The following is a 17,557-nucleotide window of genomic DNA, read 5'->3' on the forward strand; positions in this document are numbered from 1 at the left end:
ATCAGTTTTAGTATTAAATTAGTGCTTGATTGTTGTCCCTCAACTGTAAGTCGCAGACGCTTTTATCCAATGTAAATAGATGATTACAATGTAACATGTTACAATGGAAATGAAATGTGAATAAATGTATTGAAAATCTATGGCTGTGCTTTCTGCCAGTCTCTAGGCTTGTGCTCTCTACTCTCGTGGCAAGGGATGGTAACTCTTGCAATTACATATGTATACAATTATATACAAGTACCGCACTTATATACAAAGCCTAACAAAACACGCCCAATAATTTCACCTGTCTCAGCGTGATCATTAGCATGAAGTATGTACCATGTCAGAATGAGTCAGCTCCCTAATGCCCCTGTAATGCTCCACACTTGAAGATGATTCTACGTGTGGCTTTGGTCAAAACACCCCGAAGGGGAAAGACCTGAATTTAAATTTCTTTGTAAACATGTCATGTACTTCTAGACTGAGAACTGAACTTCGGATGAACTCTACATTTACAGACATGAATAGTGAGCCCCTGGATAGAGGAAGAGAGACAGCGAGAGAGAGAGAGAGAGAGAGAGAGAGAGAGAGAGAATATCTATGGACATGAATAGCGAGCCCTGGATTCCTTTTTGACATAAAAAGCTCCCTAAAGTTAGAGCCATTTTGCCAAAGACACACACTGAAAAACCGCCAAGCGTGTCTCATCTTCTTCACATCTGATTCCGAAAAAGTGCTCACATCTGATACTCAATCAAACTCTACAAGTTGGATGACCACTTCCCCAGCAAACCTCTGGCACTGCTGTGATTTATCCGTGGGCATTTTACACACACACACACACACACACACACACACACACACACACACACACACACACACACACACACACACACACACACACAAGCTGCTGTAAAATAATTTCATCAACTAGCATGGGTACTGTGGTAACACATTTTTAACAGTTTAACAGTATAAAGGTTCCCTAATGTTTCATGCTTTCTTATAGCTTCCCTTTCACTTATGAGATAACTACTAAGGTCCAATAATTCACAAGTTTTGTGTGTGGATGGTTGCGTGTATTGACATGATGTGATAGAATGGTTACAAATTCCATTATTCCATTCCATATTCGCACAGTGCTCCTTTTTTAGGCAACAGACGTTTCACAAAAAAACATTAAGTACTTAGGTTTTTGAATAAACCCAAAATTTACAACGACAACATGAAAAATCCTAACTAGTACTCACGGAGCGAACTTGATAACCGTCATTTCTTCCTTTGAAGAGATCGCAAAAATGTACTCCAAAAAGTTATGCCGCGGCTCTCCTCACGCTTCTCTGAAGAACAAAACGACTGCCGTGAAGTTTCTACTCAGTCTCTGCGCTTGTTAACGCTAGATCGCTCCGTACCTTTTTCTCTAACTGTCACTCCATATCTGTGATGACAAATGCGTATCCTCTCTCTCTTGTCCCTGGTCTCTTATAGCGCTAATCCGGCGTTTTCCATCTGGTGGCTAATGCTAATGCTGACCACGTCACACCTGAGAGGCAGGGGGGCAAGGGGGGGGATTACCCTGGACGTCACGGCAACACAGCGTCACACAGGCACATAAACCATGATCACGAGGAGGGGTTACACACACACAAACATAAACACATACACACACACACACACACACACAAATACGCACGCGCACACACAATCTCACAGACAAACACAAACACACAGACACAAAACACACAATGTCAAATACAATCTCAAACACACACACACACACACACACACACACACACACACACACACACACACACACACACACACACACACATACACAATGTCAAATACAATCTCACACACACACACACACACAATGTCAAATACAATCTCAAACACACACACACACACACACACACACACACATACACAATGTAAAATACAATCTCACACACACACACACACAATGTAAAATACAATCTCACACACACACACAATGTCAAATACAATCTCAAACAAACACACACAGTCAAATACAATCTCACACACACACACACACACACTGTTGCAACGGCCACCTGTTTGTGAGGTCACCAACTATTTCCCCCTTATCGACTTCTGTTGACATCTTTGAAGGCCACAAAAGACTGACATATTTACCATGTACGCAGTGTGTTTCGTCTTAACAAAACTGATTCAATTCCTTACTCAAACAATAAACTCTAATATTTCCACAACAATTCACCTAATCACTCTTTGTTGTGACCAGTTTGCAAAGCATACCTCCTTTCATGACCTTTCAATAGCCTTGGCAGTAAATCGTTGTTTACACAGTGTCACAATCAGTCTCGATAACTATCCCATCAATAAACACTGAGATCACACCGGAAGGAGGGGGAGGGGCCTGGGAAGGGAGGAGCTATCTGAGTCTGGAGTGTTTGGACAAGTTCTTAATGAAGCCGTCATCATGTACGCATTGACTGGAAGTGGATTCAAAACATACAAATCGAACTGGGCTGCCCTAAGCCTGGGTTTTTTGCTCGGACATGCTCGGACATGCGAAACATGACAAGGAAGGAAAGAAGGAGAGGAGAGGAGAGGAGAAGAGGGAAGAGGGGATGCGATAAGAGGAGCAGAGAAAGTCAGAGAGGGCAAACTGGAAAAGTGGTCGTCACGTTTCAGCTCAGTTAAGCTGGGTGGTGTTAACTCTGAAACCCATATGGCTCCAAGGGCGGCTATTTCAGTAGGTGTGTGTGTGTGTGTGTGTGTGTGTGTGTGTGTGTGTGTGTGTAGAGAGGAAGAAGGGCAGAGAGGAGTAAGAGAAAAGAGCTTAGGTGTGATAGTACCCTATTGATTTCGTAGCACCAATACACACCAACTCAGCTGTTCCCCTGGGCGGGAAATGCCTCTCCCGAATATAGTCTTACAGTGTTATCGTTTCTGTGTGAGTCACTCTGTTAGGATGCCAGTGATTGGCAAAATGTGGACTACCAGACAAACACGGTTTTCTCTCCTAGGCCGAGTGAGAAACAACAGTTAGGTTAATGCTCTTAAGACCTCCCATCTGAAGGTTTACTAGTTACAAATATATTCAACGCCTGTCAAAAATAGCGTGGATGGGGAGCTGTGGCGCAAGCAGCAGCCCTGACCATGTATGGGCCTGAGCGCCCACGGGGACCCGGGGGATTCAAAATCCACTTTAAACCACCACCAACCAATGATCAGATCAATCAAATCAATCAGTTCAATCAGTTCAATCAAAGAAATCAGATCAATCAATTCAATCAAAGGTTTGTAAGAGCAGAAAAAAGTGTATTAATACAGTGAATCTGTGTAGTATTAATACAGTGAATCAGTGTAGTATTAATACAGTGAATCTGTGTAGTATTAATACAGTGGAATCAGTGTAGTATTAATACAGTGAATCAGTGTAGTATTAATAAAGTGAATCTGTGTAGTATTAATACAGTGAATCAGTGTAGTATTAATACAGTGAATCTGTGTAGTATTAATACAGTGAATCTGTGTAGTATTAATACAGTGGAATCAGTATGCCATGGTTGAGGCTTGTAAGATTCAGTTTTGTAATGCAAGGCACTTTTTTTCTGCTCTTACAAACCTTTGATTGATTTGATTGAATTGATTGATTTGATCATTTCACTACTTTAGATGATTTAATGTGGATTTTGTGTCAGATGTGAATGAAGCGAGGCCAACAAAGTTTGTCAAAAAGTCTTAAGCATGGCATAAAATACTGCATAGCCAAAAGATTAACAAAATCCTAAAGACAACAATTAAAATCTCATAATAATGATTTCTGTGCGGCAACCTGTGAGGTTATTACTCATGACTTGACATCTGAGTAGGATAGTCGTGTTAGTTAGTCATGGTGGAAGGTATTTATTATGAGAGATTAGCCCAGAGAGGGGGGGGGAGGGAGGAAGAAAGAAGGAGAGATGAGAGGATGAGGGAAAGTCCTGCTTTGTGACGTCAGCCGTTTATACTACCCTGCAGGGCAACACCGTCAGGTGACTGGCTTTCACCTGACCCGCAAACGTGTAAGTAAACAACATATGCCAGTGAGACTCATAGACTCAGTGACACACACACACACACACACACACACACACACACACACACACACACACACACACACACACACACACACACACACACACACACACACACACACACACACACACACACACACACACACACACAGAGAGAAACCACAGGCAAAGTCAGTCATAGACATACACTAAAGTCTATACTACTGACCGCCTCAAACTTATAAATTAGCTTGCAACACCTGATACACAACAAGAACTGAAAGACTAGTATACATCATAAATACAGACGTATAAAACACATACAAAACTGGTAGCATTAACATACAGCACAGACCACATTAAGATTCACACACACAGATTGGCATAGCAGGTAAACACATATAATTAGGTCATAAACACTGAACACACTGACACAAACAGACACACAAACACGAATGCACACAAAGGCACGCGCACACACACACACATACGCACACACACACACACACACACACTCGCGTAAAATGGTGCTACTGCTGCCCCCATAATGTCTCCTCATGAATTTAAATGTGGACCACACCAAGAGGGTTTTTGCATCGCCCTCTGCTGACCAATGTGAGTAATGCATGTGGCAGTCACCTGTTGGCGATCAAATACCAGTGTGTGGTCACTGGTCAGATACATCTTATAAATATCCTTCATAAGACCCACACAACAAAACAAGAGTAAAATACATAAAACAGGTGCACAGCAATCCCCACATATGCACAATTTGCACAATCAAACACTCAAAGTTACTCAACATTTAGCAAGTCAGGCCAGGTAGTTAGCTTTCTAGTCTGGGAATAGCTCAGCTTGGATTTGATTTAATTCTTTCCTCTTTCTCTCTTGCTTTCCTTCCACTCCTCCGTCTGCACCTCTCTATCTCGCTTTCTCTCCACTTCACATGTCTCACTCTTCTGCTCGCTCCTGTCCCGTCAGCCAATCGGTGCGGTGCGAGGGCACAGCACAGTACAGGCACACGAGGCACTCTTTGTCCCGGTCTGTCTGTCTGAGATGCATCACAACTGCAATCCAGCTCAGAGCTCTCATTCTTTCTTAGTCTCTCTCTCCTTTCTCTTTCTCTCTCTTTTCTTAGTCATTCTTTCTCAGTCCCTTTTTCCAAGTCTGTCTATTTCAGTCTCTCTCTCTCTCTCTCTCTCTCTCTCTCTCTCTCTCTCTCTCTCTCTCTCTCTCTCTCTCTCTCTCTCTCTCTCTCTCTCTCTCTCTCTCTCTCTCTCTCTCTCTCTCTCTCTCTCTCTCTCTCTCTCTCTCTCTCTCGGTGCCAGCCATGAACCTTTCCCTGCATTGTTTTGCAAATATGTGCGAAGCCTCGAACGGGTAACAAAGGTTGCTGTGGATACGTGGCCCCTGCTCAGACAAATAAGGGGTTCCACAGGGGGCCCCCTGGAATGAACCGAGCATGGGAACTGGGGAAGACGGGTGGGGGGTGTAAGAGTTGAGGATAGAGATAGAGGGAAGGGTTGGGGTGTAAGAGAAAGGGAGAGAGAGATAGGGAGAGAGAGAAGAAGAAGAAGAAGAAGAAGAAGAAGAAGGGAGGGAAGGGTCTTGTCATGGGAGAAGTGGTGTGAACGAGGGATCTGGGAGAATGAGAGTGACCCTCTGACTCAATCATTCAGGCCCATCCTTCACATCTCTGGTCTGGCACACTTCCTCTCTGTTCTCAATGAATCCTTCTCTTTAAATTTTTCGGTAATTACTCGTTCGTTCTCTCTGTCTGCCTGTCTGCCTGTCTGCCTGTCTGCCTGTCTGCCTGTCTGCCTGTCTGCCTGTCTGCCTGCCTGTCTGCCTGTCTGCCTGTCTGCCTGTCTGCCTGTCTGCCTGTCCGTCTCTCCCTCTTTCTCTCTGTCTGTCTGCCTGTCTGTCTGTCTGTCTCTTTGGTTATCACTGAGAGTCTCTGTTTCATCAGTAGGCAACACTCCCTTCTGCAAATTCCACAAAAAGCCACTTCACAGAAGACCCACCCCCTTTTCCACTCCACAACAACAGGCCCGACAAATTCCCAACACACACAACTGACAAAAAAAGAATCCTGGAAAAATAATTGCCACAAGCACTTCATCTAACAGAATAACAAGACTTAAATTCTCATAGCACAGCTAGCAACACATTTAACGCCGCACTCAAGTGTTGCACTCCTACAGGCTAGTTCATTCTTAAAGACAGCTATCTTCCTTTCGAATGTTCTATTACTTCAATGCTTCTGCACTGCACTGCTGGAATTGGATGATGCAACCCTGAAAGCCAGAGTCTCGGGTTTAATGTCTCGGTTACAGATGCTGTGATGAACTAAACTGCAGACCCTCGCTGTGTTTTTCTGTAGCATAAAGGGTTATGTGTGACTCAAGCTACTGACCGAGACTAAAGAATGGTCCCAAAATGTTACTAAAGAGAAGTGATTTAGAGAATCACTTTAGGGATAAAGTGATTTAGGGAAGAAGGGTTCAAAGATGCCTGCGAGTGTGAGGTATGTGGACACAATGTAGATCTGTTTGCAGGTATGTTATGGTGTGTGTGTGTGTGTGTGTGTCAGTGTGTGTGCACGCACATCTGTTTGTATGTTATGGTGAGTGTGTGTGTGTGTGTGTGTGTGTGTGTGTGTGTCAGTGTGTGTGCACGCACATCTGTTTGTATGTTATGGTGAGTGTGTGTGTGTGTAGACTCACCCTGATGCGATCAACGCCCGTGACTGTGCCATGGCAATGCGTTGCAGCGCCGGACGACTCAGTCCTGCCAGGCTGGAGCGTGGGGGAAGCGGCGCGGCACATGCTGATGACACAGGGCCCAGTACACGTGCCGACGGCGTGGGGGCGCAGCTGGTCACTGTGGAAATGAGCGCCTGCCCGCCACCGCCACTAGCGGCTGCGGTCACCGTGCTGACGCTGGCCCCAGAGGCCCCGGTGGCGGTCGTCGGCGCGGAAACGGGAGGAATGGTCGGCATCCCGGAGGAAGTGGTGGTCGAAACCGACGGCGGAGGCGGGGGTGGCATGGGGGGTGGCATTGGGGGCGGCGGGGGGCGCGAAAACGAGGAAGAGGAGGGCAGGGCTGAAGAAGAGGCGGGTGTGGAGGAGAGAGAGAGTCCAGCAGTGGCCGCCCCCAGCAGAGACAGGGAGTGGGCGAAGCCGCCATTACTGCTGTTCGTGCCAACACCACCCATGCCCAACCCCATCCCCATCCCCATGCCACCCCCACTAGACACCAGCATGGAGTTCCTATGAGGGGCCAGGACCCGGGACAGGGACATGGGGTGGGGGAGGGTCAGCGAGTACGAGTAGCCCCTCTGCGGGGGTCCCGATTTGGGGCTGGGCGGCTTAGTTTGAATAGGAGGGGGCAGGGGCGGCGGGGGCTTGCGACCCAGCGTGTGCGCACCACCACCACCGCCGAACCCCGTCTTCACGCCCAGGACCAGCATGCACTGCTGGCACGAGCAGGGCTGTCCAAGCGAGGTGATGGCCGAGGCCGGGAGAGCGCCGCTCGGGTAGGCACTGCCATTGCCCCTGCTCACCACCCCCGACACCCCCACGCCCAGCAAACCCCCACCAGCACCCCCAAACCTCCCAGCACCCCCGCCTCCTTCCCCTCCTACCCCACCACCACCACCACCACCCCCGGCCCCCATGCCACTACCCCATGCCCTGGGCAGCGGCCCCGTCACGAGCGGGTAGGCCAGGTCCGAGCGTCTCTGGATGCGCCGGCGGCGCTGGGTCTGCCGGTTGAACTGAGTCATGGTCTGCAGGTCGATGAGGTAGCAGAAGCCCAGCGGCGACAGGTCCAGCCAGGGCTGGTTGCGGTCACGCGCCGCCTGGATGGCGATGCTCACCTCCGTGTCGTAGGCCGTCCACGAGCCCGAGTCGTTCTCCCATTCCCACAGCCAGCCGTGACCCGGCGCCGAAGTCGGGTCGTAAAAGCTGCGCCGCACCGGCCGAAGGGTGCCTTCACGGAGAAGAGGGGGAAAGGGAGAGAGAGAGAGAGAGAGAGAGAGAGAGAGAAAGAGAGAAAGAGAGAGAAGAGAAAGAGGTTTAGAAACCCTTTAATGAACCATCATATGGATCAAGTACACCAAAATATTACCACTATCAGCAACTGACAGGCACTCTTCTTCTTCTAGACACCACTGAGGGGGAAAAACTCAGTCATGGTCAGTAATATATAAGCATGTGCACAGCACCTTCTTATGTAGGGAATGAGAGAGAGAGAGAGAGAGAGAGGGGGAGGGAGGAGAGAGAAAGAAGAGAGAGAGAAAGAAGATAGAGAGAATGTTAGTAAGACACTGTGGTTGTTCAGGAATACTTAACAACTGTCCTCAGTTTATTTACTGGCCGCACATTTACTCAGTAATTCTGAGATTTCCACTGACTTGCTCTTAATTTATTTCTCTGATGTTCCAATATGTAGACCAAGGAACTGCATTAATGAAAATGTCATCAAATTAATTAAATTACCCTTCCCTCATATTCAAGATGCAGAATGTTCTTTGTTTGTTTGTTTGAACTCAAAAGCACATCTTAATATGGACACCAGTCCCTAGGGGTCTGTGTAGGCCAGGCTTATTCAACAGTCTGGGCAGGTTTACAGAAATATTCCCTTTCCGATGTTTCTCAGTGTGAGTCCCTGCTTTCAACCAATCAGAAGCTCAGAAAGCCTCAAAGTCAGGGATTGGGCCTCCAGGATGTCACTCAAATCAATAGATGCCAGTGTTGGGCTAGGCAGAGCGGAGGTAGGGTGGAAAGGTAGGAGCGGAAAACAAAACAGACCTCGGGGCAAATGACAAGCCATTGACAATGACAATGAGCAGCTTGACAAGCAGGTCTGGCATATTCTAGCCGTGGCAGATGAACTGTTCTCTGTGATTAAAGAAGGGTACACGGCATACAAATGTACTACATTAGCTTTTGTGCGTTTGTCCCAATTATTTTGTGTGCGCTCTGTGACCTACTAACTGCTGCATATTTGTGGATCAACAGGACTATGAGAACTTCTCCAGGTTGTGAGGGCAAAGGGAGAGCCGCTAACAATGGGCAGAGGCTAATGCCCGGCGGCGGCGTGCAGCGTGTGCCGTGTGTCAAGAGACGGCAGAGTTTAGAACCTAATGAGAGTTTAGAATTTAATGGATGTTTCAGAATGTTAGGGTGCATTCCATGGAGCTCTGCTGAACGTCGCTGCCAGCTGCAAGACTGGAGAATACTTAGGTAAAGGTGAAGTAAGGTAAAGACCGCCTAGCTTAATGTTCCACAAATCTCTGTGCCATTTTGAGGCAAGGCACAATATCATATGGCTATATGATCACAACAAATAGTTTGAAACAGTTAATGCAGTTAATAGGGAAACAAAAATAGGCATCTTTCTCTATGGTATAGATTACCACTACATTATCTTGGTTGGGCTGACTTCTATAGGATCAGCTGCAGCAGCCCATGTTGTAACTCTCAACAGCTGGTTATGAATGTCTTACTGTCCTTAGTTCTAATACAGGTGCCTGAATCCATACACATGAACAATTATGGTGGAGAGATAGAAATCAGTAGCTGAATGTAACCTATTTTGACTGTTTCATTATGCATTGCTTACTTGTTTGATGGACACAGGACATTTGTGGTTGGAGGATAAAGCTGTACTATAATCTAATCTTATTAGGGCTGTGGCTGTATCACTTTTTGAAAAATAATTTTTGTTGATATCCTAACTGCATTTTCTTGCATTTAGTCTTACTTTGCCCCGGGTTACAGAACCGCTCCGGTTGGACACTTTCATCATATTGTTAAATGAGGCCCACAGAATATGTGAGTTTCTGTGAAACAGGAGCATCACAGTAAGATACACTGCAACCTTCAAAACACACACACACACACACACACACACACACACACACACACACACACACACACACACACACACACACACACACACACACACACACACACACACACACACACACACACACACACACACACACACACACACACACACGGTGGTGACCCAAATTGCGTGCAGCACTACGAAAAGGCTCCCGTGAGTAGACAAAAATTAGCCTCCAATAATGGAACTTACAAATTAAAAATCACAACCAGGTTTAAGGCTTCCTAGTTGCAGATCAGAACCCTTTCCCAACACACACACACACACACAGACACACACACACACACACACATACATATATACATATATATATATATATACAGTATATACACAACCTGTTGCTTTTATAAGGTCCTTGGATGGATATGAATGCAAGTTCAAGTACAGCAATAAGGACCAAAGGCCAAACCCAAAGATCAATCCTTGCATAATAATTTGATCACCAACATTTTGGGTCTAAATCATAGAACAGGCTACCAGCCCTGGAACACAAGGCATCATTTAAAGCAGCAATACAGAGTTCTGTTCCAAAACTAGTAAGCTAACTACCTATAAGGCATGCAAAAACCTTGCAAACACCACCAACAGCCCAGATGACACTGATAGAAGCTTGCCAACACACTAACTGGTGTCTTTTGGCAGTATAGCAGGCAATGTCATGCGTGTGAATGCTTTTTTTTTTTTTTTTTTTTGCAGGGTGTTCCAGCCCGTTACACAGAACTACATAGGGCATATCTTGAATGGCTAGTGGGGAAGACACAGGTGTTTATCAGTCCTTCCCATGACCATACCTATCAAAATGAATTTGAGGATGGTACCAAACGAGTTGCCTATAAAACCATACCTCAAAAAGTGTCAAATTGTTGCATAGTGTTACTTTAAAGCAGGCCTGGCATACACTTCCACGCTCCCAGTGCTCGGCCCGGCCTGGAGTGTGCATACAGATTGAGCATAATGTGAGCCAAGCCTAAATTTCACATGATTAGTATGTCTGCAAATCTGACAGCCCATGAAATTCAAGACAAAGGTTATTCATTCCATCACACACGCATACACACACACCCTCAGACACACACCCACACACACACCCTCAGACACACACACAGACACACACACCCTCCCCACACCCCAGTCTCTCTCTCTCTCTCTCTGACCTCACTATAGTGCTATTCATCTTTCCCCTGCTACTCCCTCATGTTTTTAAGGGGTGCAGAGTCCCCCCCCTCTCTCTTTAACAACACTCTCCCTTCATTTCTCTGTATATTCTCATGAATTCCCTTGTCAGCCTCTCCTCATATTCAGAATCAAATACAATAGCTTTTGTCAGCGTGCAGGGTGGGATGTGCAATTGTGTTTTTCCCCAAAAATACTGACAGCTAACAATCCCTCCCTTTATGTCTGCTGTTTCCTCTCCGGCGACGATCTTTTACAATAGTGTGTGTGAAGCATGCAGCCATAGCCAAATAGGCTCCCTCACTCACATATGCACAGAGACGGCTATTAGCAGGCCTGCTATGCTTGTGTGCAAGAGTTGTGACAAGCGGGCCCGATGGCAACATCTCAGGGGAGGGGTTATGAACATATCAATCTGGTTGCGGGCTTTGTGGAATGTCACATTCTCATCAATTTCGTTTTATCTTCACAGTTTAAGCAACATTTATTTATTGTAACCATACGCATATGTACTTTACCGCGTACAGGGAGCATTAGTTAAAAAACACTAACAGGTACCGTCTGTCGTTCATCTTTACCTGTGTCTTGCCGAAACTGATGCATGGAGTGCAAGTCGATGATGTACGGCGACAGCCTCGAGTCAACCTGGCCTAGTACCACACTGCTTCCCCGTGGGTCGCTGCGGATCACCGCTTCGATGTGATGAGACACGGCCGGGCTGTAGGGACGCCAGCGCCCGTGTTCGTTTAGCCATTCCCATACGACCACGGCCGATGCTAGCAACATCATACACCTGAGAGACAGGGAGAGGGAGAGCAGGGAAGCTAACGTTAGTCCACGGCAGGCTACGCTGTGCAGCTCGATCCAGATGATTTCATACAGCCGGTTGCTCGTAACAACTGTATTTATTTCATATTACTTGCAGCAGCAGCAGCAGCAACAGCGACGCTTGCAAGAAAGATGAAGCCTACAGTGGGTTCCATGTTTAACAAGAAGCCTATGCTCCATTGGGGAAAGCTATCATCGCATCGGAAGAAGACATACACTTGTAACTAATGTATGCTGATGAAGGATGCACTGTAACAATAAGGTTGTCAACACCATCACACGTCATCTATTGATTCGTCGTGCAGATAGCGATGAGCTACAATTTTTCAGATTATGAGTGACAGCTAGACGGTGGTCATGAATAATGTAGGCTTCTCACAACAATTTAAGTTAGCTCGTCAATACGAAAATGTTGTCACAAATAATTTCTAGTGACATCCGCCTTTGAAACGCAAAATGCAGACACGTTCACGCGAATGCAATCTGCACCATTTGTTAACATACAAGCTAGCCAGCTAATCAAACGTGCAAAGTGGCCTAAACCACGGACACCATCTGCAGATAGCACCCGATAATGATCCATTCTGCACCGAAGTGACTAAATGATGCAGAGAGGGTGATTTCACTTCAGGAGGCGTCTATACATGAAATTCACTTTGCAGTAACACGTTTTAGATCGTCATGACAGAAGACAGCATCAGCTAGGTTAGGTATCATTTGCCATTTTAAAAGCATATTTACCAGTGGCGGATTCCCGATGCCAAGGCCGCCTTCTACGGGAAAATACTTATGAACGCCTGCCGACAAGAGTCCATCTTCAAATAAACATTTGCTGTTTGTCTCGCTCTGCTGCAATCGAGACTCTTTTGCACTATGATTCTTTGGGAGACCTTCCCAACGACGAACGTAGAAAGGAATTATTCGGTTCTATCCTCAGATTTCGTGGGTAATGCATTACACCCCACAAGCATAATTCGAGCCATATTTCTAATATTTTCAGTAGCAAGCCATGGTGATTGCTCGTTTGTGAGTACACCACGCCTTGAATACATGGAAACTGCCCAATAGACGCTCAGCATCTGACATCTTATGGTTATTAACTCCGCCCATGTTTCATGGTTCTTCATGTTGTGCGTTAATAGGGGTAACTCTTTTTGTTAGTTTGCCGACATTATAGGTCGTTACTGTATTTCTGTGGTGTCGTCTCATTCGGGATTCAGCTGCGTCTTTTTCCTATTCGAATCGAGACAATCGTTCAATAAAACCTGGCAATGCGGTTTCGCTTAGCTACAAAAGAACCGTGGAGATGCCGGGGATTGAACCCGGGACCTCATACATGCGAAGCATGCGCTCTACCACTGAGCTACATCCCCTCAATACGAAACTTTGTGACAACCATAGTTGTTTAATGCTAATAGTGCTGCTGTGTAAAAGGAAAAAGTTAGTTTTAACTATTGGTCATCAATCCTTGGCATTGGCATTGATTTTATCTCCTAAATAAAATCAATTTCCTAAATAAAATCAATGAATCTAGACCGCCGTACGTCGTTTTGTAGGCTATTTACAGTTTCTTCTTCAACAGGCCCATTTCTTCACGGGAATAGTCTGTGTCACGTGTGACTAAAGTGAAGCGACCCTGCAAGGTAATCCTTTTTTCTTTTTTTTTTATCACCATCAGCAAGCAAAAGCCTTTAATTACAAGAAAAAAAAATACAACAGGTTAGCAATAAGACATACCCGCTAGTTTATAAGTGATATTAAACTAAGAATGTCCACAAGCCTGTACAACTTTTCCTTACAATGCATCAACTGAAAACACAAAACCTTTAAGCTTCTGTTATTTTAACTCGTCTCCTTTCTATTCGGTTATGTCATAGACTTTCTTAAATTCTGTTTACAAGCAAGTCAGGTTTAGCTAAGGTACACATTATGGATAGACTGTTAAACAGTTTCACATTATCTCTGTCAGTTACAGTTGAACATCATGCAGACCAACTTTAGCCCAGAAAACAGTAAACATAGAGTGGATTTCATTTAACAGCATACTCAGGCTGACCTCCATTTCTACAGAGGAGATATTTTAATCAGTCTGTGAATTGTGAAATTAAGTTGAATTCTAGCTTGAGCCCATACGCGAACACTTAAAAAGACCACATGATGAACATTGTTGAAAAAATGAATACAAATATGAAAGAATGCTGAACATTGCTAAAAACATGAATAAAACAAATAGCCAACCGAAACCTAACCAACAAAGAGGCTTTTAAGTTAAGTTTAAGTGTTCTCTCATGGAGACAGACCAGTACAAGTACCTTTGAATATAAACCTGAGAATGTTTTAAGATGAGAACTGACAATTATCTGATAATTGAGCTGGCCTTTACAAAGACAGATGCATCAGAGTAGGTAGCTTTACGTAAAATCCCTGAGGGCTTGTGTTCTACATGGACAAGAGAAAGAACATTTGTAACCATATTTTCTGGGAAATCTTGACTCCTTAAGGGTTTCCTCTTTGTTGTTTTCTGTATAAAATTGATGTCTCTCCTTACAGGTCAGTTTCTAGAACCCATAAGAGATCATGAAGAGATGTGGGTGTAGGAATAAAACATTTTCTAACTTTTTAAAATTACCCATGAGGTACCACAGCTATCCCAAAGCTACCAATACTCATGTATATTTCACAGATAAATGGAATGTCCACATGTATACAAAGGTACACATAACAAAATGTTTATTCGGCCAAATAGGAAATTGAATTCTCTCTCTCCCTCTCTCCCTCTCCCTCTCCCCCTCTCTCTCTCTCCCTCTCTTCTTCTCTTCTCACAGAGCGGTCAGATCAATGTCCTCGCTCTCATCCTTCTCCTTCCCTGACCAAATGGCGCTGCCTGAAAACTCCTGAAGGTTGACGAGCAAGCCCAGGCCTTCACCATTCTTCCCCTCCTCCTCCTCCTCCTCCACCACCTCCTTTCTCCCATTCTCTGGCTCATCTTCCTGTCCTTCCCCTTCTCCTCTCCTCTCCTCCTCATCCATGTCCTTCATCAGTCTGGCGCGTTCTCGAAGGTCTCCTCCATCCATGCTCGAGTAGTCATCCTCTGAGCTCTCGTCTTCTTCATCCTTGTGTTTGCACTGAACCTCCTCCTCTCCCTCATCACGCATGTCTGCCTGGCTCTGTCTTTTTTCCACATCCACATCCCTCTCCCTCGCCTGCTCTCCATCTTCCACAGCTTCCTCCTCATCCCTAGGCCTGGGCCACAGGTGGACACCCAGTCTGGTCTCCACGGCAATGACCCCTGACCTAATTTGGTCACGGAGGCCTCCCTCGTCGAGCACGATCTTGCGAACGGTGTACTGGCCATCGCTGTCACGGTTCAGACGCCAGTACAGGTACACCAGTAGGAGGAACAGGATCAAGAACATGAACAGCAGGACCAGGCATGTTGTGTTGGTTGAGCCGCTTTCATCTGGAGTCGACATGACTTAAGTGGGAGGACAAGAAGAGAAAGAGGGAAGGGGAGGGGGGGGGGGAGAGGAGACCCAGTGTTAGCAACAAGCTTAAAAGTCTGTAATCATTTGAATGATTAAAAAAAAACAAGGGAATATATTAGTCACTTTGTGAACTTTATAGATTGTTGGGGCAATGTTAACACTGCCAACTAGCAATATAATGTCTGTGCCATACACACCTCAACCAGTTGCCACAGATAGGTCAATCAGATCATGTGAAGTAAAAATGATATAATTGTGGCAACTCAAAGTACGCGCTACAAAATTGTTGAGTAAAGAATTCACAGTAACACTATGAGGATGAGTTAGATAAAGAATTCTTAGCATATGGCATTTCTGTTAAACTAAATTTCAGATGATGAAATCTCTCTCGAGTCGGAGAGATATTCTACACTGAACTCAAGACATTAGGTAGTTTTGAAAGATAAGTGAAGCGGCACTCTGAACAGGCACATCTATAATTTTGCAAAGGCTGTTTTCATGGGCAAAGAGTGGACCATTTACGACTTTAAATTAAATTTGACCAAGTAAAAGTTGAAAACACACGTGTGTACTCACGCCCACACACATACTGAGAAAGAGGGGCGCGCAGGGGGTGGGGGTGGGGGTAAAGGAAGTGGTTTGGCTACTTCATTTGATTTAAAGTAAGTAAACCTGCTGTTGTTTTTTCCAGTATAATTGTATTTAGGCAGCTTTAAATGTTATTGTCTGTTCATGTACCAAGCAAAAAAGTATCTTGTCTTTACGTTTTCGTAAGGTTACACATTGCAGGAAACATGTTTTTAAATGTGTTTCAGAAAAGGCTGGAATTAAGCACGCACAGTATCACGCAGGATTTAAAATAGGGTAGTGAAACAACAGATGTCCAAGAGGTGTCACAAATAGAGTTCACAGTTCACTTTTCACTGAAAAATTCAGTGAGCATCGAGAAATGAAGGGATAGAGAAGTAAGAAGAGAAGAGAAAGTAAGTGAAAGTAAGGCAAATATAGAAAAAATACAAAAATCAAATGAGGGATTAAACAAAAAAGTGTATAATGAGGTCTTTAGTGATCAAACTAACACAAGTGTCAAACTGACTGCGTGGAGACGGAGACTAAGGAAACAATGATGTCACGGTGCAAACAGACCCTCGCTATGTACAGCTTATGACCCTAGCTTATAGCAAACAGACCCTCTTAAAGTACAGCTTATGACCCTAACCTATAGTTTATGTACATTTAAGGTTAAACACAAACAGACTGCATGTCTAAAACTCACCTTTGCAGTAAGTAGTTTGGACGAAGCAGTCAAGATGAACTCTGCACAACTTTTCAAGTCATCCGAAAGTCGGGGTGGGTACCATGTAACATGCAGAGGAGCGAAAGACAGAAGCGAGGAAAGAATCGAAAGAGGCCGCGCCTCTTGCTACGCACCCAATGAGAAGTGAAGAGAAAACAGAGATATGAACTCAGACTTCGAGGCAAGATGGAAACAAACATCTGGCAGAAAAAAAAGAGGAAGCTGAATATTCAAAACAGCAGAGATAAGAGGGTAAAGAAATGAGGCAAGATGATTACCATTAACTGAGATTACCAAGACTATTGCAGCATTTTCTATATATGTATTGAGATATATATATATATATATCTCAATACATACATACATAAAAAATATATATAATATATATAAAATGGCAAGCTGAGGGGAACATTGTTTAAAGAAGGCTTGTAACTTTTTCATCTCATATACAGTACACAGTTTCAAAAGTGTCAAATAATTAGATCCAAAAACTGTGCTCTTGTTAACGCCTTCACCCGTATTTGCAAGTCGACCGGTAGGAACTGGTTGGCTGAGGTTAGGGTGAGACATGGCTCAGTGACCACATCCTGTCACTGCTACTGCTTCTATCGGTAGTCGCACCCTGCAAGGCATGCCTGCATCAGCTTTCAAACAACTCACAGGCAGTGTTACAACATAACTGAATATGGTGTTTGCCTGAAAAGTTTTGGTGAAGTGGTGGTACACTGATGCGTTCATTGTTTGGTTATGAAAGATTGTCGTATTTTGATGGATTTCTTGTGAAAACACTACTGTTATACCATATAATATAACTACTTTAGCTCTGAAGT

At 44.8% G+C, this 17,557-nt stretch overlaps 2 protein-coding genes and 1 non-coding gene across 4 annotated transcripts in view; all 3 read right to left on the minus strand.

The window, feature by feature from the left end:
* The window catches only part of dtx4a (deltex 4, E3 ubiquitin ligase a), an 18,821-nt gene extending 5,830 nt beyond the window's left edge, over positions 1 to 12,991 (minus strand). The window contains exons 1-3 of one of the 2 annotated variants that reach the window (XM_031584896.2): positions 12,687 to 12,991; positions 11,696 to 11,910; positions 6,755 to 8,021 (exon numbers count right to left, since the gene is read on the minus strand). In XM_031584896.2, coding sequence (XP_031440756.1) covers positions 6,755 to 8,021; positions 11,696 to 11,906 — 1,478 coding nt within the window. In that variant the 5' untranslated portion in view covers positions 11,907 to 11,910; positions 12,687 to 12,991. Of the gene's footprint in view, positions 1 to 6,754; positions 8,022 to 11,695; positions 11,911 to 12,036; positions 12,358 to 12,686 lie in introns of those variants that run through there. The other variant, XM_031584895.2, reaches the window with a different exon arrangement.
* Positions 12,992 to 13,246: 255 nt separating this feature from the next.
* Positions 13,247 to 13,318, minus strand: trnaa-cgc. Its single transcript has one exon. It is a non-coding gene; the product is annotated as a tRNA-Ala (tRNA).
* A 347-nt stretch (positions 13,319 to 13,665) lies between these two features.
* Positions 13,666 to 16,987, minus strand: si:ch211-119e14.1 (retrotransposon-like protein 1). The gene is made up of 2 exons (XM_042710414.1): positions 16,707 to 16,987; positions 13,666 to 15,420 (listed from the first exon to the last, which is right to left on the minus strand). The coding sequence occupies exon 2, from the start codon at positions 15,416 to 15,418 to the stop codon at positions 14,765 to 14,767; it is 654 nt and encodes a 217-aa protein (XP_042566348.1). The 5' UTR covers positions 15,419 to 15,420; positions 16,707 to 16,987; the 3' UTR covers positions 13,666 to 14,764.
* Between the last annotated feature and the right edge of the window lie 570 nt (positions 16,988 to 17,557).

This window comes from Clupea harengus, chromosome 18 (assembly GCF_900700415.2).
Source record: "Clupea harengus chromosome 18, Ch_v2.0.2, whole genome shotgun sequence".
Classification (NCBI taxonomy): Eukaryota; Metazoa; Chordata; class Actinopteri; order Clupeiformes; family Clupeidae; genus Clupea; species Clupea harengus.